The following is a 27364-nucleotide window of genomic DNA, read 5'->3' on the forward strand; positions in this document are numbered from 1 at the left end:
CCGAGAACGGTTCGGGGAGACGGTTAGCGCCGGCTATCTTGCACCCGGCGGGTCCGAGCACGTCCCGACTTGTTGCACAATCGTCACGTTTTTATGTATTAAAGAATACAAAAAAGGACATAGAAAACAAACCAGCTAATTCTTTACCCGATTAAATGATGTAGAGGTCTGATGTATATATTGTACGGAGTAAATTTTTGTCGGAGGAGGGTTAGGTTTTCGATAGTTATTTTCTTTGATTTCGGTACCTATGTACGTCTAAAATGTTCAGGTATTTTATTTGAACAGTGTAATATGATAATATATATCCATTAAAATCGTCGGGCGATTTATATACGACTAAGGGCCATTCTTACTTCTTACCATGTCCGGTCAAATTTAACCGACACTTTACCGGACATAGTAAAAATGGCCCTAATTTGTATCATCTGCTGCAAAAATATTTTTTAAGAATGTGTTCGATTTTAAAAATTTATTGTATTTTGTGTGACAGTGCTGACTGTTACTTACCATCTAACTATTATTATTATAATCTGTCCGATGAATAATGATATATCCTGCATTCCTGCTGTCGTATATGGAGATGATGATATCTGGTTAGGTCTATACTTTAGCCGCAGTGGCATGTGTCAACGTGTGTTTTGGTTGTTGTAAAGAGTATTGAGGGGCGCCTCCTATATCGTGTTTATTCAAAAAATATAGTTGTTATATGCTTCAAATTTTTACAAAATACATTATTATATGCCTTACCTACTCGTAAGGTTATGTTTCGTATTTGAGATTATATTAATATGAATATTGATGACTACAATACTGCAATGTGTGTATTATAGCACCCCACTTAACTATAAAATTAAAACACCCCTTAAAAAAAATCCTGGCTACGCGCCTGCTTGAGCGTTTACGGGACAAGCCGTGCTCAAGTGCCAACAATATTTTGGGACCACCCTCCAAACCCGTCCCGCATCGAAACGCCGACGCCCAACAGTGTGTTAGGACCTGACGCTATTCGTAATGACTCATTCATGCTCGGCGATATTTTTGCGAGCTTCATTCGCCGTCGGACGTAATAGTTATATAATAATATATATTTTAACGTGGATCGTTTAGACTTTTAGGGGTTGCGGGTAGGTTGTATCTACGTCGTGTTTACCAGTATTTTTATTTTTTTTTGTTTTTTCACCGCGGAGGTATGAGCGATAAGTCGTTGTCGTGACTTTGGAATTAAAACGTCATGACGGTAATAGGTTAATAATAGGATACGAAATGCCGTTTCGGGTGGGTGACGGGTGGGTGGGAGGACCGTTTCGAATGATCATTGCCGCCGCCGCCGCCGTCTGTTAATGTAGTGTTGACATGCACTCGGCGGCAGGCGCTGCACCACACCTATATATCTATAGGTAATCGTCGTGTCGCGCGGCAAACCGTACCGGCGGCGGCGTGTTTACTAGCGTGACACTACGTCGTCGGTGAGGTATCTGTGTACAATTTATAGGTAGGTATATAATATTATGTGTATGAATGTTGTGTGTGCATTTAAATATTGTTATTATATTATTGCTCCATGGTGCAATGATATACGTGTATATAATATATTAAGACTGTGCGGCGATAACAATAAAAAAATATTAAACCGTTTTTCTTGCGATCTAAATAACGAAAAAAAAGACATTACGAAAAGAAAATTACCGGTTGAAGTAAATTATAGACGACTACGGAAAAAGACCCATCGGCGAAACGCGAGACATTTCGGGAGCTCTCCCGTTTCGAGTGCACCTCGCAGCCGGTAGGTAGTAATTACGCCGCCTAGAAAACGTAATAATAATGTTTAATATTATAATTGATCGTTTTCCTAATCGCTCCTTTGAAATATAAACCACCCGCGTTGGTAATATTATCGTATACATTCTGCAGCTATAAATGACAGCACTATAGGTACCCCCAAAGTCCTAGCTTATTTAGCTATTTCCGTACACGAAACAAAGTATCAGATGCATAAGCGCGAAAACTGAAAAATATAATTATAATATAATAGTTTGTCCACAGCGTTGGGAAAAGTATTAAATAAACCATTATTATTTTAAAAAGACTTTAATCACCTGCGCCACTCCATTCCGCTTATCAAAACTTTAAATACTTATAACTCATAAATAATTGACAACTCGTTTGACATTTTATTTTATACATCGAAATTCTCAGAAAAATATTCCGCATCAGAATATGAAATTAGAAATACATGTTTTGTTATTCAAACAAATAAAATAATTGAAAAGCTGAAAAATATAAGAATACAAAATAATTATAGATTTTCATATATTTAAAAAAAATATTAAAACATTTTTAAAAATGTTAATATACTTTTCAAAATTGAGTATTTAATAAAATCACTATGCACTAGACAAAATGTCAGAAAAAATTGTTCAAGATGTTTATAATTGAAATATTTTAATTTTAGGAACTTTTTTTTTGAATGTAGTATTGTGGAAAACCCATTAAATAAGTCAGTGTAATGGTTTTTTATGTACTTAATCGTTTCATAAATATTATTGCTTATATTTTCTATATTCTAAATAAACAACGAGTAATAAAAAAAATGTAATTTTATTCTTGTATAATATTATATAATCAATTTCAAGAAAGTTTTTTGATATCGCTAATATGCACATTATAATAATATATATATACTTATATATAAAAAATATTAATAATACGTGTATAATACAAGTATATACAACATAAATTAATACGCGATGCAATATATTTACAATTTTTTTTTTACAATCTAGCGCGTCGCAAAGTTCGGAATAAGTCGATTGCTGTTATTAAATTTTTTTTCATTTAACTGAAATTAATAATTTATCATGAGGTAGGGAGGAGGGTCATTGGGATGTCTAGAGATTTGAAAAACTTTTTTGCCTGCGATGGGGTCCGCGCTCGTGACGCGACGGCCATAAAAATACTTTTTTTTTTTCCGTTCGACGTGAAACCATGTTGGTATATTATTTTCATACGGTCCAGGAAAAACATCGCACGTGGTTATATCACCCGCGGAGCGAGGGCCGACCGACGAGTGACTTGCCCGATCCGCAGCAAAACCACGACTGACTGCTGCTTTCGTTTCCCCTCTCGAAGAGCGCGATACTGCTCCACGCGTTTTTCGTGTATAATACGGTATTATTGTTATATACGTCCCTGGCCCACAATAATCATAATAATATAACGACGGTGGTGGTGGTGGAAACATACACGCGAGACCTGCAGCAAGACCGATTTGTCAGCATTATCGAAACGACTCGGGGATACTATATAATATAATATTATCATATTATCATATGAAACACGGTTATAAGTTTACCGTTATCGTGTACGAATAATTATTATTATTATGATTATTCGCTGCCGGAACCCTGCTCGATCCAACCTCGAATATTATCCACGCGCATATTATAACGAATACGTAAAAATACAGTCAATGATGGTGCCTTTAAAAATTAAAGAATGAATTATAAACGTTTAAAATCTAAAATTATTGTGTAGACCATAAATAACAGCATATTAGTATAAATTAATAGGTAGGTAACGCGTTTTCAAAAAAATAACTATCGTATTAACTATATATGCATCAGTTTTTCGGTGCACGTATAAATATGTGTAGTATTCTAATACCCTATGGAAAAGTATGGTGTAACCTATCAATATTATTATTATGTTTTGAGATTCAACTATCATTCGCCCTTACTAAATTATTCAAAATACCATTTTCATTTCGGTCTTTATAACGACTATAGTCGTTAATCGAATAGTTTGTGTAATTTTATAGTTTTTATATTTTTTTCAGACGATTTGTCTACTAGTTTATTTTTATCGTTTTTTCGTCATGACTCATGAGTCTTGTGATATATTATGTACATACTGTTTAATAGTTAGGTTTATTCTATATCAATATTTGCCTTATTATTGTAAATGTTTATAAATTAGAAATATTTCGATAAAATTAATAATAATCCATTTTAACATAAACCTAACAATTTATTTACTCTGTGATTATATAATATAGTATACTTAATCGACTTTTGTTTTTCTTACAAAAACATTTTAAATACGTTTGTATATATGCCGTGTATATACTTTTTATAGAAGTAATTTACGTACATTTCACCAGCCCCCCCAAATATAATTTTTGACATTTTTTTTTTTGCAAAACATTAGTGTGCCATTAGTGTGAATTTGTGTGACTATTTTCAGAATTTGTGCGATACTGGTTTAACCGTAAATTCAAAAATATATATGGGGGGCTGTAGAAATGTTCCCCAGCCCCCCATCATAGAAAAAATTACAATTTTCAAAATTTTCTTTTGCCAAACATTAGTGCGCCATTAGTGTGAATTTGTGCGACAACAACCAGAATTCGTGCGACACCCGTTATACTCGGAAAAATCGTTTTTTCCATTTTGAGCATTTCCCCAGCCCCCCCCTCATAGAAAAAATTACAATTTTCAAAATTTTCTTTTGCCAAACATTAGTGCGCCATTAGTGTGAATTTGTGCGACAACAACCAGAATTCGTGCGACACCCGTTATACTCGGAAAAATCGTTTTTTCCATTTTGAGCATTTCCCCAGCCCCCCCTCATAGAAAAAATTACAATTTTCAAAATTTTCTTTTGCCAAACATTAGTGCGCCATTAGTGTGAATTTGTGCGACAACAACCAGAATTCGTGCGACACCCGTTATACTCGGAAAAATCGTTTTTCCATTTTGAGCATTTCCCCAGCCCCCCCTCATAGAAAAAATTACAATTTTCAAAATTTTCTTTTGCCAAACATTAGTGCGCCATTAGTGTGAATTTGTGCGACAACAACCAGAATTCGTGCGACACCCGTTATACTCGGAAAAATCGTTTTTTCCATTTTGAGCATTTCCCCAGCCCCCCATCATAGAAAAAATTACAATTTTCAAAATTTTCTTTTGCCAAACATTAGTGCGCCATTAGTGTGAATTTGTGCGACAACAACCAGAATTCGTGCGACACCTGTTGTACTCGGAAAATTTTGAGCATTTCCCCAGCCCCCCCCCCTCTCCACCCATTATGGAAAAAATTACAATTTGCAAATTTTTCTTTTGCCACCATAAATTTTTGCGCTGTCTTCCAGGTAAGTCGAAATATTAAATTTTAACATTGGATCTAAATCAAAAATTTTCATATTCAGTCATCACCAATATTACTTAATGTATTCAGATATAAAATAAGACCTTTTATATATTGCATGCTTGTTTAGAAAATAATATCACATTATTGTACTTTCAGTATGATTTTAAATACGATTTTTTTAAATTTTATTTTTAACAAATCGTTGTGGTAGGTCTTATTAAATTTAAATAATATGTAAATGTACAAACTATAGACAACGTTACACACGTTATTAATAACAAAAACTAACTTGCTAATAAGAAGTACCAATACAAAAATAATATAAAGGAGTGATTTAGTCAGTAAAATATTTGTTCGTTTTAATATTCGTGTTCTAAAGTTGTTTGGTGATTATCTGCGTGCAATAATAATAATATAAATATGTCGACAGATCAGTACCTCAAATGTTCGGCAATCTACACTACCATACACCATCAATACCTACAATTATGTATGTGCGAATGACGTAAAATAATAATAAATTATAGTTAAATTATATAAAATGTAAACTATACCATCCTGGTACCCAGGCTACCGAAATTTCCTGATTTCAGTGACCTCAGAACACAGTGATTCAACCATGTGGAGTAAGCGGGGCGGGTTGAATACGATTGCGCGCGAACCTTATTGGTTTACATTGCGCGTATTAAATACTAAAATACGATGTCACCATTGTATAAAGTTGCCAAATTTAATATAATTTATAAGATAAATGTCATATTTATACTCATCTTTTATTGTAATGTTGGATTTTCTATCTATTCATTATACATACATGCACTGCAATTATTGCACTAACACGTAAGTAGTTAAGTTACCAACTAATTTCACTGTATCAGTAATTATAAATTTACCATTATGGATTCAATAAACATAGTACGGTCTATTTTATAAAAAAAAATCTTATTAGTAATTTTAAATATAGGTAATCAATTAATTAACAAAAGAAAATACAACTAGAAAACAGTGTTCTGCTACTTCACTGACGAAATTATATACATTTTATCAACCAATTAAAACATTTTAACTCTATTTCGAGTAACCTGGCAAGACCACAATAATTTTTACTTTCCATTGTATCTTACGCAAAATGTGTATTCTAAAAATCCCCCGTTACCGAGTGGAGCTAGTGAAACTGGCTTCCCACATGGATCTTATAATTTACAAGCTGACCGATACCGAAAAAAAATTTGATATATTGAGTTCTTAATTAATACAATTTAAATTAAAGTTGTGTCAAATATTATCAATAATAAAAATTTGTTATCATATTAAAAGGAAAAATATAGAGAATACAAATATTACGCTAATATTATGTTTAATAAATTCAAATACCTACACAAAACCAATCCTTACAACTTTAATATAACACTATAATTACCTATGTGTCTTGCGAAAATATTAGACGAATCCAGGTTGAATAAACCTACAAACAAAATAATGCATACCAGGCCAAGCATTGATGTTCTTAGATTTATATCGGAAAGACAATGTTGAGAGCAAGGCGCGCTAGCCGATATAAGAGGTCGCAGTGGATCGGGCACACATTACCTTACTCTGGCACAGGCCATATAATTATTTTTACTAAGTATCAAGAAAGTATTTATGAATTCATTATTTTAATTGTAAATAACAAAATTAATTTAGCTTAAATTAAAAAGATAAATTACATAGGTATATAATTTTAGAAACCTTATTTTGATTCATTGATATAATATTGTGTTGTCTATAGTTTGTACATTTACATATTATTTAAATTTAATAAGACCTACCACAACGATTTGTTAAAAATAAAATTTAAAAAAATCGTATTTAAAATCATACTGAAAGTACAATAATGTGATATTATTTTCTAAACAAGCATGCAATATATAAAAGGTCTTATTTTATATCTGAATACATTAAGTAATATTGGTGATGACTGAATATGAAAATTTTTGATTTAGATCCAATGTTAAAATTTAATATTTCGACTTACCTGGAAGACAGCGCAAAAATTTATGGTGGCAAAAGAAAAATTTGCAAATTGTAATTTTTTCCATAATGGGTGGAGAGGGGGGGGGGGCTGGGGAAATGCTCAAAATTTTCCGAGTACAACAGGTGTCGCACGAATTCTGGTTGTTGTCGCACAAATTCACACTAATGGCGCACTAATGTTTGGCAAAAGAAAATTTTGAAAATTGTAATTTTTTCTATGAGGGGGGGCTGGGGAAATGCTCAAAATGGAAAAACGATTTTTCCGAGTATAACGGGTGTCGCACAAATTCTGGTTGTTGTCGCACAAATTCACACTAATGGCGCACTAATGTTTGGCAAAAGAAAATTTTGAAAATTGTAATTTTTTCTATGAGGGGGGGCTGGGGAAATGCTCAAAATGGAAAAACGATTTTTCCGAGTATAACGGGTGTCGCACGAATTCTGGTTGTTGTCGCACAAATTCACACTAATGGCGCACTAATGTTTGGCAAAAGAAAATTTTGAAAATTGTAATTTTTTCTATGATGGGGGGCTGGGGAACATTTCTACAGCCCCCCATATATATTTTTGAATTTACGGTTAAACCAGTATCGCACAAATTCTGAAAATAGTCACACAAATTCACACTAATGGCACACTAATGTTTTGCAAAAAAAAAATGTCAAAAATTATATTTGGGGGGGCTGGTGAAATGTACGTAAGTAATTTGTATTATTTATACATATAACATATCCATAATAGGTACCTACATATTATAATAACATGGGTGCTTATATTGCCGGCCAGTTGGGCGCTTGTTATTTGATTTCTGCACAAAATATATTACAAATAACCCTTTTTTGCCCATTGTCTAATAATAATATCGTATCTTACTATATATATAAGTACACTATTTCTTATTACTACACCCTCCTGCGCGTACCACCCCGAAATAGCCACCGTTAGGCCTTTCCAATGTATCACCGCGATATTATTAAGTAGCTATATACAGACATTTTTCCTCTCTCTTATTAATTTAAAAGTCGGCAAGCGATTTTTAATTAAAAAAATACTTAACGAGCCGAGAAAAACGGATCTTTGGCAAATTAAACAACCGATTGACGGCGGACGAGAAGAAGGGGTGGAGAAGTGCGCGTTATTGGTATTTTTTTTCTTCCCTCGTAACATAATTATTGAAAAAAAAAGTAACTGATCGAGATCGCAAACAGCAGTCAATTAAAATTGGAGATGGGTAATAAATAATAATAATAATAGTAATTAAAAAAATACACACAACGTCGTTTCGTTGTTGGAAAAAGCGCAAATATTAATTTGATTGTATTTAACGAACGCAGCGTAGTGAATACAAACGTAAGCATTATTCCGTGCCCGCGTTTATGCTCTTACATGAATGATGAATATAATTCGTAGGCGTTCTGTAGGAACTATATTTTACAGGTATTCATACCATTATATTTTATAGGTATTCATCGAAATCTAGTCGAATTTTTTTCTATCTTAATATAATATATTATATTTTTATTTAAGTACGTGACGTATATATCTTGTATGAAAAAAAATATATTTTACAATTATTATCAATTACCTATCGTAGTACCACGTGATTTTTAGAGTTTTGCTCTGTGGCCTATATGCTCTATGTTAATACATTTTTATATTTACCACTTACACAGAAATACAGTATTTTTGAAAATACAAATTTAAATACGTTTTACATACAAAAAAAAACTGTACGACTGCGATAGATTTGACGGTATTGAAATCGAATACTTCCAAATCTAATACTTCTATTAGAACTGGTACATAATATTATACCAACAAATCCATCGACCCTACAAGCCCTAGTTATAACGCGCGGACTTTAAAATACAATTTTAGAATTATTTTGCAATAGGTACTATAAGAATAAAATTGTTATTAATTCATTGTGTTTGTTGTGCACACAGGTCGACATCAAAACGCAAGTCATCGGGTGACGGGACGGTGGCCTGCAACAAGGCCCAGTCTACAGTAGATGAGACGTTTGCGCACAAGAAAAGGAGACGGGCACTGAAACAAATGCAAGAGGTGGCCGCAGACAAGGACAACAACAAAGGCACGTCCGACCAACAGCAAGATAACAACAACGGAGGCAGCGGCGTGGCGACCGCGCAAAAGACAATGGTGCTACCGAAAAAACGGCCGCTGGCCAGTCAGCCAGCAACCGGGGCGGCCACAGTAGCTGGACAACAGACAGCTGCGGCCACGCCAAAAAAACAGGCAAAGGCCAGCGGTGACGAGGCAGTGGACGACGAGACGCTGATACGCGAGACGGAAGCAGCGCTGAAGAGCCTGTCGGGTGGGTGGCCGGGCGCACGTCACTCGTTCTACCGGACAGGACACGACGATGACCGGTACGAATCACCGGCGTTCGTCAACCTATTTGACGAAAAGAAGATTGGAAGCGCCAGTGGCGCACACCCACCGCCACCACCGCCACCGACGGCCATCAGAGTGGACGAGAACAAAAACAACACAGGTGACGCGAAAATGGCACAGCAGCAACAGCAACCGCCGCAACAACAACGCCGCGACCTCGACCATATTTTGCTCAACAAAATTGACCAGAACAACAAAGAGTGCGAACATAACAAGAAACCAGACAAATACGCGCCGTCCAAGTACGAGCCGGACTTTAACGAGCTGGTTGACGATTCGTCGGATGAGCTTGAGATTGACATGTCGGCTGACGGCGGTGGTGGCGGAAGCGGCTGCAGTGGCGGCGATGACAAGGGCGACGGCGACGGTGGTGGGGACGACGAAGACGACAACGACGATGACGATGATGACGAGAGTGGTGGCTGCGGCCGTGGCCGTAGCAGAAGTCACACCGGCGGCGGCGACCGGCTTCGGCGCAAAATGGACGTGGACCGCCGGAACAACAACAGCCACGTGCGGCCCGACGAGATGATGACTTCCCTGAAGTCTGAGTCCGAGTCGTCGTCGTACGACGCTTACCTGATGGACAAGACAGCGTTCTCGGCGTTCCGACCTGTGGCAAGCGGTGGCGTCGGTGAGCCCAAAGACCCGACTCGCCTGGACCTGCCCACCGCGGTTGGCGCGGCTATGTCTCCTCTGGGACCATACCCGCCAGCCGGCGCCACTTTCGTGGTCGGTTATACCGGACCAGGCGGTGGACTCGTCTCGAACAGCGTCGGCGTCTCCGTGGCTAACGGGGGTGGACACGGTTCGACGGTCAAACACCTGTTGGCCGGCGGAAACGCAGTTGTTGGCGGCGGCGTCGGCGTCAGCGTCGGTCCGGTGACACCGGTCAAGCCAGTTTGCGTGAAACTGGAGGATGACGGATGCAGTGGTAGCTCGGGCGACTGCAAGGCGGACGGGGCCGTCATCAAGATGGACTCGCCCAGCCCACTTTCCAAGCAGTACACCATACTGCAGCCAGCCGGCGCCGATTCCAGAGCGGCCACAGCACTCCAGGACGTGGCCAGGGAAGGCGTGCTTGGTGCTTCGGTGGTGAGCGCGGCTGGAGGCGGCGGTCTGTCACCGAGGATGACGTCCGTCGGTGGTGGCACTACCAAACTCCTCCTCGACCCCGTAGATAGTGGACTGATGCTACCGGGATGCATGAACAACAAAGGTAAGCAGCGATAAACGATAATACTTAGGTACTTCTACGGTTTACAGGCTCGTCGTCATTAGTGGTAGAGACGGCGACGACGTGGCACGCGTTATTATCGTTTCGATCCTTCGCGTACGCCCCCGCGCGAATCCTGTCGCAATTTAACACTAATTAACATTCAAGGAGGATAGCGCGCAGTCGTTCGACGTTGTTGACAATAATGTCGTCGGCGTACCGTACAGCAGCGCGTATAATGGTCGCGGTGGGTAGGGGTCACCGCTTGGTGGGAAGGCGGGGGTGGGTTTAAGAGGACATCTCCACGCCGATCACGTGCCGACTTAACCCCAAACGCGGCGAAAGGGTACGAGTTGTTAACACTCCTCTCACCCCCTCCTACCTCTATACCCATCACCATCACCGTCTGAGCACTATTTTATTATAAATACCCCCACACCCATACACACCCACACCGCTGTACCCACAACAGACCCACAACCGTACATGTTATAGAGATGCAGTCTAATACTGTACGCACGCGACGCTCGCCAGTTTCCGTTTCATCGACTTCCTCTGTCGTCGTCGTCGTCATTCTTTCTCTTACATAATATACTCTTTCTCTCTCTTACTCCCACACAATTCTCTTCCTCTCCGTCCACTTCCTCTTAGGATTTATTGCGTGTACGTATATTATACGCCACTCGTTCGGAATAATATATATATGTTATTGTCTCGCCCGACAAACTTTGAGATAAGTTATATATGCGCGCGCGACGACAATTCCGCCCGGCCACCGTCACGACATTTTGATTTTTAAACCGTTCTTGGTTATTGTATTACGCGTTGATAATAGCCACTGAAACAATTTCCATGTTAAGCTTGTACGCATGCATATTATATTAATGAAGTTTGGTATATTCTTAATCTTAGTCACTCAAGTAGTTTATGTTCTAATTGATTAAATATAATATTTAACAATTACCATATATCATTAACAAGATACTACATAATTATAAATTATAATAAACGATTTTAGTACGTTCCCATTTGATATATTATGTTTATAATAATTAATAATAGTAGAATAAATAAGTTATAAACTAAAAAAAATCGTTTAATATAGTAATCTATATCATTATATTATTGTATAATAACATAAAAACAATTTAATAAATGTTATAAAACTTTTCATTAATGTAATATTTCTTATTGATTCCCCCCCCCCCCCCACCCAACAAAAAAATGATTTAATATACGGACATGTCTCTATATGTGTATATATTTAATTTACCTATATAAAATTCCAATAAGTATTTAAGCTTAAACTCACTTAAATAACTTTTATTTTTAAAAATAAATAAGATAAAAGCTATATAGTATTATAAAAATATAAAATATTACTAAAAGACAATACCATAAACTTCTTTTAATATTGCCTATATAGGTAAGTAATAAATAATTGGTTTGATAACAAATTTATTTCATCGCTTCATTCAAAAGTACTAAATAATATGTTGAATAAATACACCATTCAATTTTCAATGACGTAAGAAAACATAATTTAAAACTATAATACAAGTTCTTTATCACTTAATATGAATATTGAACTTAAATTAATAATCTAAATCTGTAATAATATTTAAAGTGTTCTTATAATATTTATATTTTATGTGTACATCTTTTTAACATGTTAATGGTTAATCTCATAGAGATTTAAAAATTATTATCAAACACTCAAACTAGTCAAACTCAGATATCTAATTTGTTTATCGTATTTAATGTCAATAAATGTACTTATACCTAAATAATTTGATATATTGATTTAACACTGATATTTAATATTGGATAGGTACTTTTATAACCATTTATAGTAATCTGAAGTATAATGATTGTAGGTTAACTCTAATGATTGGACTATTGCTATACTTAAATCTATAAACATGTTAAAAAATCAATCATTAACGTTACTTTTAAGTATAGTTTTTACTATAAAACATTTTACAAAAATAAATGATAACATTTGTTTGACCACTTATCAATAATTTGGTTGGATGTTTAAATATGTATCACAACAAGGATGATACAGAACGGTTTTACGGGAAATAAAATCTAGTCGTAATCTTACTGTTATATTAGTCCGTTATAAATTGCATTTAAATTTACCGTAATCCACTTCGATATCGGATCAATATAATAATATAATAATATATTTACTAAATCTAATTTCCATTCTCAATATTATTGCTTATCTATCCATGAAGTTTTCTCCTTTTATCACCACTTGGAATATGACCATCGATGTGTATATTTTTTAATTATAATTTTTTTAGATGGCGACAGAGCGTTAAAACGATGCATTTTTAATTAAAAACAAGGGAATTATAAATAATAATATCTCTTAAAACAAAAATAAAATAAAAACAAACCAAACACCCTTGCCGGGGGCAGCTCCCGGAATCAATGTTTCTTATCTACCCATTCAGCACAGTCGGCGCCTTTTGTGATCGCCAACGCCGAAAAAAAAATCCCATCTCTTATTCTTTTGTTTCAGACGAGGAACAAAAGATGAAAGCTCCCCTAACAAAATAATAAATATTATAGGCTTAAAGGAAATGCATTCGGAACGAATAACTGCAAAATAGTAACTTTAATGTATTGCGTTTCAGATGGAAATAAATGTCCAACGCCGGGATGCACCGGTCAAGGGCACATCACTGGACTGTACTCGCACCACAGAAGGTAATTTATCGTAGCTAATCTACGATTTCGGGTTAATATCAATATACAGTAGGTCATTGTGTGTATTTTTCTGCTCGTACATGCAGCATGTCTGGATGCCCCCGCAAGGACAAAGTGACGCCAGAAAGTAAGTATCGCAAAACGTAACATATAACCTAAGATATCATTATTATTTTTTTTTTTTCTTGTCGACAATATAATTATTATTTGAAAGCGCATTGTATATGCAACGAACAAAACCAATCCGTTGACACACCGGATTTTTGCTGGGGGTAGAGAGCTGATAAATTGCACCACTACAACTGCCCTCTCGTTCTCCAACGTCAACGCATATATTATCCGTCACGGGCAACATATTATACACATATATATTATATAGTTATTACATAGATTTTACCGCAAATAGCTGGTACACCGATAAAAACACAAACAGCATCGAACTTGTTATAAATATTAATATAGAGAATTGTTTCTTTTTATTTTGTTACCTATATCATTGGCTATTGATGATTATTATAATAATATGACAATAATTTAATGTTTATTTTTCTATATAATATGCAACAATAAATTGCATGATGATATCCACCCCGGCGACATCACACTACTCTCTCTCTCTACCCCTATTCTTGATCCTTGTCCGCCGATTTAATTTTTTTTTAATAGTTTACTTACTATACCTACCTACTATGACCATTTAAGATAAAAAAAAAAAAAACTTTTTGCTGTTTGTTCGTGTGTTTTCAATGTTGCATGTTGCGAAATCGATTCCAATGTAATAAATTAATATATAATATATATGTGTGTATACATTGTCTTGACCAGTTCTGGCCTTGCACGAAACGATCCTAAAGTGTCCCACTCCCGGATGTAATGGCCGGGGACACGTGAGCTCGAACCGAAACACACATAGGAGCCTGTCGGGCTGTCCAATAGCGGCGGCCAACAAACAGGCGTTGCGAGAACGGCAGAAAAAACTGTCACAACAACACATCGCCGCGCTTACAGGTACTCGCATAGACCTATAAAAAATGAATTGATAGCAGAGAGAGAGAGAGAGAAGGGTCCTTGGGGCCATACCACAAACAACTTAGTCCTTCTATCTATCATGGAGAGAGGGAGAGGGAAAAATTTAACAACGCTATTGATAACAAAATATGTGTCAATTTATTAAATTATGTCAAAACAGACTATGGATGTAAATGGAACAATGTGTTTTTGCCACAATGAATGAATTCAAACCTTACATTTGGCCTAATATCATCTACCCACGGGACAAAACAAAAAAATGTTTACTAAAATATTATAAATATATTAGTATAAAAACCTACCATATCTCTAAAATAATTCAATAATTCTTTTTAAAAAATCTATAAGTACTGAAAAAAGATTTTGATTTATCACTTGGCACTTGACAACTCATATATAGCCGGGTATTATGGGAGACGCACAGTCCACATATTATTAATGAATGGGTGCTCTCCGCACACCAACACCCACCCAACAACCCACCTGATACCCGACAAAAACCTCAGACACCCAGTGACAGCGATCTACTCTCAGCAAAACTCGGCCCGGTTTATTGCCGAGAACAACGCGTCATTTCCGTTTTTTTTTCCTCATCGATTTCAGTGTGCAACAACGGTGGACTCGATCAGCAGCAATACAAGCACATGGGCAACATCAATAAGGACGCGTACCAGCAGATGGGTGGTCACTATGGCGACCACTGCGGCGGTGGTCCGACTGGCCGGTCACCGGAATACTTGACGGCGGCAGCGGCGTACTACGGCCCATCGGCGGTGGGCGCCAAGCTGACGGTTAAACCGTCCAAGATGTTGCAACACAAAGACATGGATGCCGGCGGGTCGGAAATGGACGACGAAAAACCGGACGCGAAACAGCTGCGCCTCAAGTCCGAGATGGGATGCTGCGGCGATGGGACCGCTCCGGGAACGCAAGACGATGCCATGACCATCAAGTCGGAAATGCACTCGGCTGGTTCATGTCGCTCAGTGACACCTCCGTGCAGCCGACGCACCCCTATGACCATGTCGTCGTACGACCACTGTCACGATTCAAACTCATCGTCAATGTCTGGTAGCATGGACGCCATGAACCACCATCAACAGCAACAACAACAGCAACAACAACAACAGCAGCAGCAGCAGCAACAACAACAACAGCAGCAACAACAGCAACAACAGCAACAACAACAGCAGCAACAGCAACAACAACAGCAGCAACAACAACAACAACAAATCCAACAACACGGCAACGGTGGCATGTCGGGTCAACAACAACAACACGGTTCGTCCGGATCGTACATGATGATGGACAACAACACCAGACTACAGCATAGACCGTACGAACCACAGCAGATAAACGGCGGCAGTGGCAGCCAACAGCAAGACATGTACAACAGGTCGGTGGCCGCGGCTGCCGACCGCAACTACGCGCTAACCAACATCAACCGGCCGTCGCCGTCGTATTCCACTGAAGTCCCGGCCCGGTCGTCGTACGACCACGTACGGCCGCCGTCGTATCCGAATCCGCTGAACGCGGCCGTGGCCGCAGCCGCTGCAGCATACGCCGACCGCTACGAATCCGATCAGTCGTGCCAACGATACCCATCCGAATACGGGGACTCTGCCGCCGCCATGTACCAACCACACCAGATGATCATGAAACCTGAACAGCCCGTACAGATGGACGATACCATCGAACCGCCACTCTATCCAAGGTAAGGGTTCGTTCCGGTCACACGTCCACTCCATAAATATTCAAAACTATGTGGCATGTATAGGTACTTGCGTACAATATCTTAATGGGGTTATGGGTTTACGACCTTATCAAACCCACGAACTACCTGAACTTTGAGAAATTCGGACAGTCCATTGGAAATTTATAGAGCTTTTTTCCTCTAAATGTGCTTGTACGCATGATTATTATTAATAATTTTCACATAAATGTCATATATTCCTTTAATTGTATTATATTAAGCAGGTTATCAACCATGGATTATAGGCGACCAGAAATAGGAGAAATGTTCGTGTTTTATTGTCGAAATTATTTGGATTGTTATGGTGGAAAAATCTTAATTTATGGCTGGCTGATAAAACTATTATAGAAAAAATATAATTAATAATATGTTATTTAAGTTTATCAAAGTGAACGTTTTGACTTTTGAAAAGAGATGACTTTTTTTTGTATTTTTCGAGTTTAAAAATTGAATTAATACTCTAACGATTTATATTGCTACAAAATCTTAGCCCTAAATTAATAAAGTAGTACCTACGTTACCTGGATAATGATTTTTATGTACGGTGTTTTTGTTTCATTTTTCATTGCAGGCCACTATACCAGTACGAAGGAGCTAATCCACCTACGTCCACCGGCGGCGGCCCGGTCATTCAATCGGGTTTTCCCACAGCAGCAGCGATCAATCTGTCGGTGAAGTGCATCGCTGCTGCGAGTACCGGGATGAAGCCACTTCCGCTACCGTTGCCCTTACCGCTAACCCGGTCACCAGGCACAGTGTCGGTCATGGACCTGTCCACGTCCAGCGTGACTTCAACCAGTCCACAGGTACGATTATACATTCATACCACGATAATCTTTCGGCTAACCATCATCGTGTCCCATATGACTTATTAAATACGTGTTATTATGTGAAGGGTTGAAGTCTGTAGTAATTACGATTTTATACCTTTTTTTCCTAAAACAAATGTAGGACGCTGTCAATCCAAGACATCCATATGTTTTATTATGGTTTCTATTGACTGAAAAATAAATCTCAAATGCTAATCTAAAGTTGCTATCGTGCAAAAATATAAACAGTAGTTATTTCTTAGGCTATATAGTGCAATCAAAAACAAATTAAATGTTTTTAATCTTACAAACAACTTAGTCTAGTTGTTAACTAGGTATTATATGTATAAATGGTAGGTACCATGATAATTGACGAGCTGGCGGTGTGGGGAAAACGATATTAGCATATTATATTATATACAATTATAAATAGATTCCCTCAGGGGCGGACTTAGCTATTTTTGGTTCCGGTGTAAAATTAATTAAGAGCCTGTATATTTTTTTTTAAATCTACTAAAATTATGAAAGAGTTTTACATTAAAATAAGTATTGATAGACATTACAATAGAGTTAAATTTAAGAAAGGGCACGACAGTGGTAATCGGGGCCCGGATCATAAAGACAAATGGGGGCCTGGGGTGTTACTTGGTTTAAAGCACCCTGTGCCAGTCAGTGCCCCTTAGATTCACTGCCTATACCACATACCTACTTAAAATAATATTATAAAACGCGGCAGAGCCCCAAAGGTGGCGGGTCATGGTATTTGACATTATATACTTTACGCCCTTTGCTCTAATTGTTATTTTTCTATTGCTTTGCACACAGACTGTCACGTATTCAAACAGCCTGAGCCCTCACCATTACGCGGGAACCGCTGGACACCGTACCAGCCCGAACACGTCGACGTCCAGTCCGCAGGTGAACCAGGCCCCAAGCCCACAAGGTCAGACTTTGGACCTCAGCGTCAACAGGTACGACGATGTCGTTTGTGATTAGCCTTAGAGGCCGTTTAACGAGACCGTTTACAATCATTTGTCCCCGTTACAGGGCACCTGGCAGACTTGTGTTTCCTGGCGGAGCGCCTAACGGATACAGCAGGGAGTCAACACCCGAGAGCGGAGGTTCCCATTACATGGACCACTATAGAGACGTCAACGGTAAGCACTATAATAGTATTATATTATTATCGATATATTGTCGTTGTTTGTATAAATATTGGTAGAATTTGTCGTTCGAGTACCTGATTAATCCACCAGGTAAAAAAAATTGATAAGTCGTTTGCGCATCCTCGCATATTGTATAATGTCTAACAGTATCACAGTTCTAATCAGTATTAATTGTAGTACGGTAATACAAACGCATGATACACCGATAACATAACACGAATCTGTCTCTGCTTCAGGTTCAAAAATATTTTGATTTAAAAATAATTATATTTTAAATAATATTTGAAATTTGATTGATTTTGTATTTTTTTGTGAATTACTAGTGAACAATTAATTAGTTAATCCAAGATTATTGCAGATAATAATGATAGTATATTATTTTAATATTATTTTACATAGGTAACAGTTTATAATTTTTTTAATTTTTTTTTTTTAATGAAATAATTACCAATAACCAATATATTCAAACTTATAGACGATTACATTTTATTTTAATTTTTTTTTTAATTTTTGTATAATTATAATTCTGAGCGAACGGCCTATACAAAAAGGGCATTCGTAACAATTATAGCTATACGCAAACGTACTCGCTCACTATCACCGTACATAAAACAATAATTATTTAATACAGGTTGGTAAATAGGTAACCGCGTTAGATTATAAATTTAAAGTGTTAATTTCACTCTATCGACAGTAATTGTATACTGACCATCTTTACTGGCGCAAATATCTTTGAAGTCGCAAATCGATCGCCTAGACTATCTACTCACCTATCATCATATTATATCCATCGTTCTCTAATTTAGCCCACTATCGGACAAAATCGTATGAGCATTTTTTCAAGTTCGTTTGACATCAAATCAATGATAATGCCAATAGTGTCTATGATTATCAATTAGTTGAATTTCAATAAGTATTTCCAAACAGTATTTCGTTAAAAACTATAGTAACAGTAGATTTCAACATATTTTTACAATTTCCCACCTTCCCGTAGGTCGTTTTTCTTTACGCTTACTTTGGGGATTCTACTGAGAAAAAATTACCACTCCAAGGTACCAAACGGATAACATATTTAAAGATTTTACAATCGATTGATATTCGGCTCCTTAAAACATTGGGCACTTCAGTAGAAAAAAATTGACCAGCCAGTTCCACGCTTCAGTCGTAGTGTTTAAAGGTTTTTAAAAAAAAAAATTACTTACACACTCTCGCTTAACTATGTTTTTATTTATTTCATAAAGTTGTTAATTAAAGGGGAGTGAAGATTTTTTATTGTGTCAAACGAAAACAACATTATATTCTATACACTATTGCCCGTGTTGGTACATTGCGTTATGGCGTATTGGTACTCACTATACTCATAGTATATTAAATATATTTATTAGACAATTTTTCTTTCGGTCTGTCTTATATAGGTTACACCTCGTTGAGCCCACATCCCGGATATCCGATGCCAGAGTACGCAAACGGATACTCGACACCGTACAGCACGTCGGCGTACTCGTGCGGATACTCGGCAGGCGCCTACCAGCAAGGCGCGCCGCCCAACGGGTTCTCGCAGAATCCGTGTTACAGTATGCCACCGCCACAGCAAGACAAACTCTCTGTCTCGTCCAAAGACGACAGGTACGTGACTACGTGAGCGCATTTATTAACATAATTTAAGTATCTATACTACTACAATTATTGTTATACTTACATACACTTGTAATTGAAATCGGTGGCTAAAAATAAAGAGGAGCACTCTCGTGTTCACGCGCAAATGTAACCCGCTACACGAATGTGAGTGTTTTTTTCTGTCTGAAAACATATTTGAAATTTGAATACGTTATGAAGTTTATTTGAAAACGACTTTTTTGCATTTTAAAACTAATTTTAGTTCAATATTATTTACATTTTAATACTTTAAATATTGTCAATTTTTATTATTTCCACTCGTATTATATACAAAGGTTCAAAATCATAACAGCGGATAAGTTGTTTTAAAATAAACAAAATTCAAAATATTTTCGGAAAGTTTTATCCGATAACTAGGATAGTCGGTACAAATGTTAAATTCACATAAGATAGGTTAACGTATATTTTGGGAGAAAACATAGCCGGGATTAGTCCCATCAACTTTAAAATCGTAATGCTTATTATTAAACAATAATATTTGTTAATTATTCTGTAGAAATACAGAGTACATTAACTTTTTTAGAAAATACCTTCTGCGATTATGAGTAATAATATGCTTATTTTATTGTACCCTAATATATCGTAGGTAGTAAGTGAGTTTCATAAGTTCTAAATCCCATTGCTGTGCGACGAGTTTTTTAAAAAATATCTTAATAAAGTAAAATTACTATTGTGTCCATTGAGTTAAAAAAACACAAATCATTTCTTTTTCGGTTATTAATTCAATGCTCGGAATTGTATGCATACATTATACATTTATACGCATATACAGTGTCAGCTCTAGAAATAAGTAAAATAAATCTGATTCTATATAAATGTTTGCCTAACCTTTAGTTTTGAAATTTAAAATATTCCGAATTTCCAACCCAATACCAAAATATTATTTTTACATTTTATTTATTTTAAACTCAAATTTAAAACTTTTTATGGTTTTTAATTTTTATATGTAACATATTTTACATATTTATTTTATATACCTACCTAATTATGAATTATGTTGTTTATAAGAAAACTCGTAATTTTTATTATTATTGTATTTTTAATTTAGTATAAAAATATAATTTCAAATTTCAATAATAAGAATTAAGTGTTTTTTATCCACTACAATTTTGCATAAGACGCACTCGGACAATATTACCAAACGATATTTACGTCGTACTTTTAGCTCTGTATACAGTTCTATAGATAATGCAATTTTAAACTGTTTTATACTTTCATGGTATTTATTTATAAATCATTTCTCCCTAATGGCTTAATCTTTACCGAGCCAATGCAGTTGGACGATATTAGACGTTACAATATGTTCATATTCGTGTTAGATAACATCAATTTTTTTCCCGATTCTTCCCACTATGATACAAATACATATACAGTTTAAGAAGAGAAAAAATAAACCATAAATATTTCCACTTTTTAAGTGCCTAATTTTGTCCACAGATCATATTTAACAGCGTATTTCAACAATTTAAGTGCATTTTTTAATGTTTTTAGTGAGTCAAGTTGTGAGCTCAGTTTATTATAGTAATATATTTATAAATCATAACACTATAAGCAACTATGCTTGCCACTTGGGTTCAAAAATTGTCATTTATTACTGGTTACGACTTTGAAAAGTAGACGTTTTTATTATGATGGCACTATTATTTTTTAATGTTTCTTAATAATAATTAATATTACTTTGTAATTGTTTTTACTCACAATAATGTAAAAAGTATTATTTTTACTTTTAAAGTAAAAATAACTCCTTAAAAAAAATAAATATAAGCGTTCTTGTGACAAAATAGTGAAAATACTAATCCCCTCGCATTATTTGTCAGGATCTATTGGTCAGCATACCATAAAAGACTATCTATCTATGATCATCTATCGTTGGTATGCTGACTACAATTAGATCATTGAATCACTCGATATACCAATAATTGGTAAAATTATCAAGAACAAAACTGGCCGTAGTGGAAGGATTTGTTAGTATTTAGATTCGTTTTACCAAATTCCATAGTCTTATAAATACATTTATTTATAATATGTCTATGCCAAATACTTTCTCGAGTGAAGTCATACGTGGTCATACTGTTTGAATGGTGTGATAACAACGTTATCACCATTCATTATAAACGAAAAACAAACAGTAAAAACTAAAAACTTAAAATATCAACATGTGGATATTCAAATACTCTAATCTAATACTAATCTTAAATCTATGTCTAATTATACTGTAAGCCGTATAGTGAATTACTAAATAGCTAATTGGTACCTACTACTTTAAACTTTGTTGTAGTTAATATTTAGCAAATAGTGAATACTTACTACTGAATAGTGCCCGCTGTCCGGTAGTGGTTGAACTGTCGTGTTTTTTACATCAGTTGAATATTATTATCGCTTCTCAAGTATACCTATTCGTATTTCGTCCGAATACTACATTGCATAGCTTTTGACCACATTTCGAGTATTGAATCCAACGACCGATCTGTTACATTTTTAAAATGGAACAGTCAGATTCTGATTGTTGGGAAACCTCGTCTACCGAAAATATTAGCTCGTCCCCCATTATTTTACCGAACAGTGGCGTTCTACAAGCGATTGAAATGATATTGGGCCAACGCAGTGAACCAGTTGGCAGAAAGGCAAAGATCAAAGCCACTTATCAGGATGACAGGAGATCGATGCGCGTAGACAGTCTGTGCACCAACAAACGGCATTTGCAAAATTTTAGTAGTCGCCCTTCAAACAGGACAATAAAGGGAAACAGTTTGAGACCGGTATTTAACCAAATGCGACTCTGTCTGTTAGCTGGTGACTGGGATAGCTACAAGGAATTGCTGTCAATAGCCCTCAATTCGCCCAACATTGCGAACGATTACATTTTGTTTGCTGTCCGATCGTGTTTCATACTGCTGTTGAACCACCCACACCGTACATCAGAAATGATTGATAATTTCATCGCATCTTGTTTGAGCATCAACGAAGAGTCCAAAAGAAAATTATATTTACAAGAATGTTTTTCATTCAGATTAAAACCAACCTGTACAGAGAAGAAAGATATTGTCAATGAAAAAATTGAAGAAAAGGAAGAGGAAGAAGAAGAAGAAATTTTTTTTTATTCCGATTTCAGTTCCGATTAAATATTCTAATCAACTAGGTACTTCAGCTTAATTTTTTATTCGTGACTTGTTACTATTTTAGTTTTGTATAGGTATGATAAATAAAAATCTCCACCTATCCAAGGTTTCACAGAAGTTTTAATCAAATACTAATATTTTAATATAGGTACCTATATTATAATAAATATTATATAATATGTATTTGAAAAAAAAAAAATCATTTAAAATCAAAATAAAATACTTTTTATACCAGATTCGTATGTCGTACACCAGTGTATTAATTATTTCAACAAATTTGGTAGTACAAAAAAAAATTATATAAATGTTTATGATTTAATTATTTAAGCATTTTATTTTTTAACTAGATTTAAGTAATATTGTTTTTTTTTAGTATTTCTGTTTGCGCAAGAAGTGATCGTTCTTCATCGCAACCTGGAATCTCTTCAACACATTCACAAGAACTAAAATGTCCAACACCGGGCTGCGATGGGTCTGGTCATGTAACAGGAAATTATTCTTCTCATAGATCCTTGTCTGGATGTCCTCGAGCCAATAAGCCAAAGAGTAAACCTCGAGATGGTCAAGATTCTGAACCACTAAGGTTAATTGCACTATTTAATAATTGAACTTACTGTATTTAATATTAAATTATTTTATAGGTGCCCTATACCTGGATGTGATGGATCTGGACATGCTACTGGCAAATTTTTATCACACAGAAGGTAAATTAACTTTTTAAAGCTTACATTTTACTGTTAATTACATTTTTCATATTTATCTAATAATATTTAATATTAGTGCATCCGGTTGTCCAATTGCCAATCGTAATAAAATGCGTGTACTCGAAAGTGGGGGAACTGTTGAACAGCATAAAGCCAATATTGCAAAACTGCAACAACAACAACACCATCACCAGCAATCCGACCAAACTGGCTGTGAACCATCTCATTTAAACCCAAGTCCATTCCTTCACCGTGGTGCACCAACTCTCAGCGTTTGCCATCCGTCAGCACCAAATTTAGCATCTGGAAAGAAACCAATCCCGACAAATGCTGCTGATTCGTTGTATCATCATATGTACGGCTCGAAACAACTTCATAATGGTGAGAATAGTATTAAGATTATCTTTGTCTGGTAAAATTGTGGGATTTTTACAATTTTTAAAAAGTCAAATGTTGAGGAGGAGAAAAGGTAAAAAAGTTGTGGTTTTTAGATTGTAATATGGGGAACGGTGGTGAAGATCTATTTACTTTGGATGCTGAAATAACGGAATTGCAGCGAGAAAACGCACGCGTCGAATCCCAAATGTTGAGATTGAAGACAGACATCAATGCTATGGAGGCTCATCTTCGACACGGGGATAAGGTAGGCCCAAGGTAGTGTCAAACATTCCAAACAAACAAAAACACTCCAAAAAGATGCTCTAATGATAAAATAGTCAAACTACATCAATATTCCACAATTTTACCAAGTTAAATATTAAGTAATTGTAACAACCTGATATTTTTGCATGTTTACAGGAAACACAAATCTTATCTCAACGACAAAATTCCCATTTGAATGGGTACTATGAAAACCTAAGGAACAATATGATGTCATTTTTGGAACAAGTGAGATGTCCTGAAGGTCAATCTGGTTCCGAAAAGACCCAAGAACACTTTGACAGTTACCTGACCAAGTTACAGACATTGTGCAATAACCCACATTCCGAATACGTAGCCTATAACAATTTGACCTCGTCCACTGCAGACGACAACCGACCCGTCTATGAAACAGTTAAATCATCCATACATGACTACAATGTGTTGCCGCCAACAGTCATATAGAACGATGCCAACACTTACTACAATCAGTAATTACTAAATGGACTAAATGTCTCCTCTTGCCGAGCATCATTAATAGTTAATATTACATTGTTAAACCCTATGGACATATATTATATATATTAACATAAATCCTTGTATAAATATTAACTAAATTTTAAATTAGTTTATGTACGGTTTTAAATAATAATTTTGCATTTGGAATTAATTGACCAAATCTAAGTAGACATTTGTACTTATTTAACTATATAATATAATAAAACTATTATAATACAATCAGTTATTATAATTAACGTTTTATAGGCTTAAGCAATAAATATTCTGTTAAATGTAATATTTCTATTTCAATGGTTTTTCCGTGTAAAAAAACTTGTCTTACAACATACTAAAATGACTTCTATAATAATAAATGCATAGTCACTTTTTTAAAAAAATAAAACTTAATCTAAATATTAAAATGTTTAAAAAATTCCCCATGTGTGTGCATATTATTATTAACTGTGTATTTCTCTACTGTAAAACACAATTTGTAAATAGAGAAATCTAAACTTTTATTGTTATCCTTTATTGTAATATTCAATGTGGTTAATTACTGTTCCTTATGATATTGTTTCGCTTTTGTAGACTCATCTTTATTATCCTATTTGATTTGTATTTTTTTGTTTATTGTTCTCTTTATTAGTTATCACATATTGATTTTGTTGAAATATTGTTTCGTTAAGTTACTAATTAAGAACTGTTAATTTTTATGAAAACCCAAAGTTGGTTTTAACTTTTTTATGTACTATATTATATTGTATTGTATGCGCCAAATATCAAATTATGATAATTCTTACGCAATACACGATTTTATGTGTTGAAAATGTCTATTTATTCTTTCTTTATTTCTGTTTTAAGGTATTAAAATATGCATGTGTATATATTTCAATTTCTCTTGTACCATTAAAAAAATTAACTTAACAAATGATAATCATAATATTACATATAACTGATATAAGTGTCAAAACAAATAATACAAATATGAAAAATAAAATTTCTATTCTTACAGTTGATAATTTCAACAGCAAGTGAAACAGTTAACACTTTTACTAATTACTAATATTGTAGACTAATTTTAATAATGATCTTTAATCCATGATAAACATATTTTTTTACTATAATCTACAATATTACATTTATATTTTTGTTTATGTATCGGTAAAAATAACTTATATAATTTAATGCAACTAATATAGATAAGCACATCATAATACTTAGAAATGTTATCAAAGTATAACCAGTATAAGGGTGTCCAAAATTATAATATGTATATATACATATTGCCTCACCGAAGTCTGAGAGTAATCATATTTAAGGGTAATTGGCACCACTATTCGACATGGGTAAAAATGTTGTATGATTTTTCTAATGCGTATAACATAAGATCTATATGGAGGTAATGTATGTATATAAGTATATTATTGATATGCATATGACAAAATCTTTTTCCAACTATGAATTTTTTTAATTTATTAAAATATTAAAGTATTAAACATTATATAGGTAACCCTTCAACTACATGTATTTACTATGATGAAAAAAAATTGCTCTGATTAAATTTTGAAACCCTATGAAAAAAAACTCAAAAGGCATTACTGTATTAAAGCTGAAGATTCGGTAAGATCGATTCCGAGTAAGGAATATATAGGTATATGACCGTGGTTTTAAATTCTCTTACACATAAATAATAAATAATAATATTGACATCATTTCAGTGATCACTCATTCATCACAATCACTACCTAATTTATGATCTTTATAATATCTATTGAAGCTGACATGCGTAGAAGCAACTAGACCTCTAAAACTCGGGGGTCCTTATGGGCTATGGCTATTACAGTTGTAAATGCCTCACAGATCCGTGGCTCTTCGTTATAAACGTAAACGAATTAATACTTAATGTTACGACTTAAGCCATAGGTGTGTACGACCAACATTTTTAAAAATGTTTTAAATAAATATCTTATAATTTTAGTTGGACGTAGACCTAACAAAAACAAAGGGTGCCAAAGATCTTTTTGCACTCCCCTAGTTGCGCCAACGTTGACATGGTTATCTTGTCGTATGTGTTCTACCGGCAAATATATCATCCACTTCAGCTTACGAGAATATAATATTTAGATAGGTACCGACCTATAATATTGCTGTAGAGTGGAAAAAACGATAAAGCGCACGCCCTGTAGCCAGTACAATCGAATGGTTATGTACCTATAACCAGTTACCACGTAATTATAAATTAAATACACCACCGTAACTATTGAAATTTTGAATATGAACATTTATTAGAGTCATAGGAACATGGACGACGGACACAGAAGGACCAAATCCTGCTAATAATACTACTAAATTATAACGATACACAGCCATGTAGGCACTTTAAAGTTATACGTACGCAGAGATTATGTATTTATGTCGCGTTAAAATCACTTAAACGATCGTTATAAG

General features: G+C 35.3%; 1 protein-coding gene across 9 annotated transcripts in view; it reads left to right on the plus strand.

Moving 5' to 3' along the window:
* The window catches only part of LOC132951777 (uncharacterized), a 260467-nt gene extending 234752 nt beyond the window's left edge, over window positions 1–25715 (plus strand). For 4 of the 9 annotated variants that reach the window (XM_061023728.1, XM_061023727.1, XM_061023733.1 and 1 more), the window contains 14 exons: window positions 9114–10804; window positions 13450–13522; window positions 13609–13649; window positions 14348–14530; window positions 15155–16265; window positions 16876–17110; window positions 17939–18084; window positions 18161–18270; window positions 19695–19917; window positions 23449–23658; window positions 23717–23779; window positions 23856–24160; window positions 24271–24422; window positions 24578–25715. In XM_061023728.1, the coding sequence (XP_060879711.1) occupies window positions 9114–10804; window positions 13450–13522; window positions 13609–13649; window positions 14348–14530; window positions 15155–16265; window positions 16876–17110; window positions 17939–18084; window positions 18161–18270; window positions 19695–19917; window positions 23449–23658; window positions 23717–23779; window positions 23856–24160; window positions 24271–24422; window positions 24578–24883 (4849 nt within the window). In that variant the 3' untranslated portion in view covers window positions 24884–25715. Of the gene's footprint in view, window positions 1–9113; window positions 10805–13449; window positions 13523–13608; window positions 13650–14347; window positions 14531–15154; window positions 16266–16875; window positions 17111–17938; window positions 18085–18160; window positions 18271–19694; window positions 19918–23448; window positions 23659–23716; window positions 23780–23855; window positions 24161–24270; window positions 24434–24577 lie in introns of all 9 variants that reach the window. The other 5 variants (XM_061023732.1, XM_061023730.1, XM_061023729.1 and 2 more) reach the window with 5 other exon arrangements.
* Window positions 25716–27364: the final 1649 nt, after the last annotated feature.

The sequence above is a fragment of the Metopolophium dirhodum genome, chromosome 9 (genome assembly GCF_019925205.1).
Source record: "Metopolophium dirhodum isolate CAU chromosome 9, ASM1992520v1, whole genome shotgun sequence".
NCBI lineage: Eukaryota > Metazoa > Arthropoda > Insecta > Hemiptera > Aphididae > Metopolophium > Metopolophium dirhodum.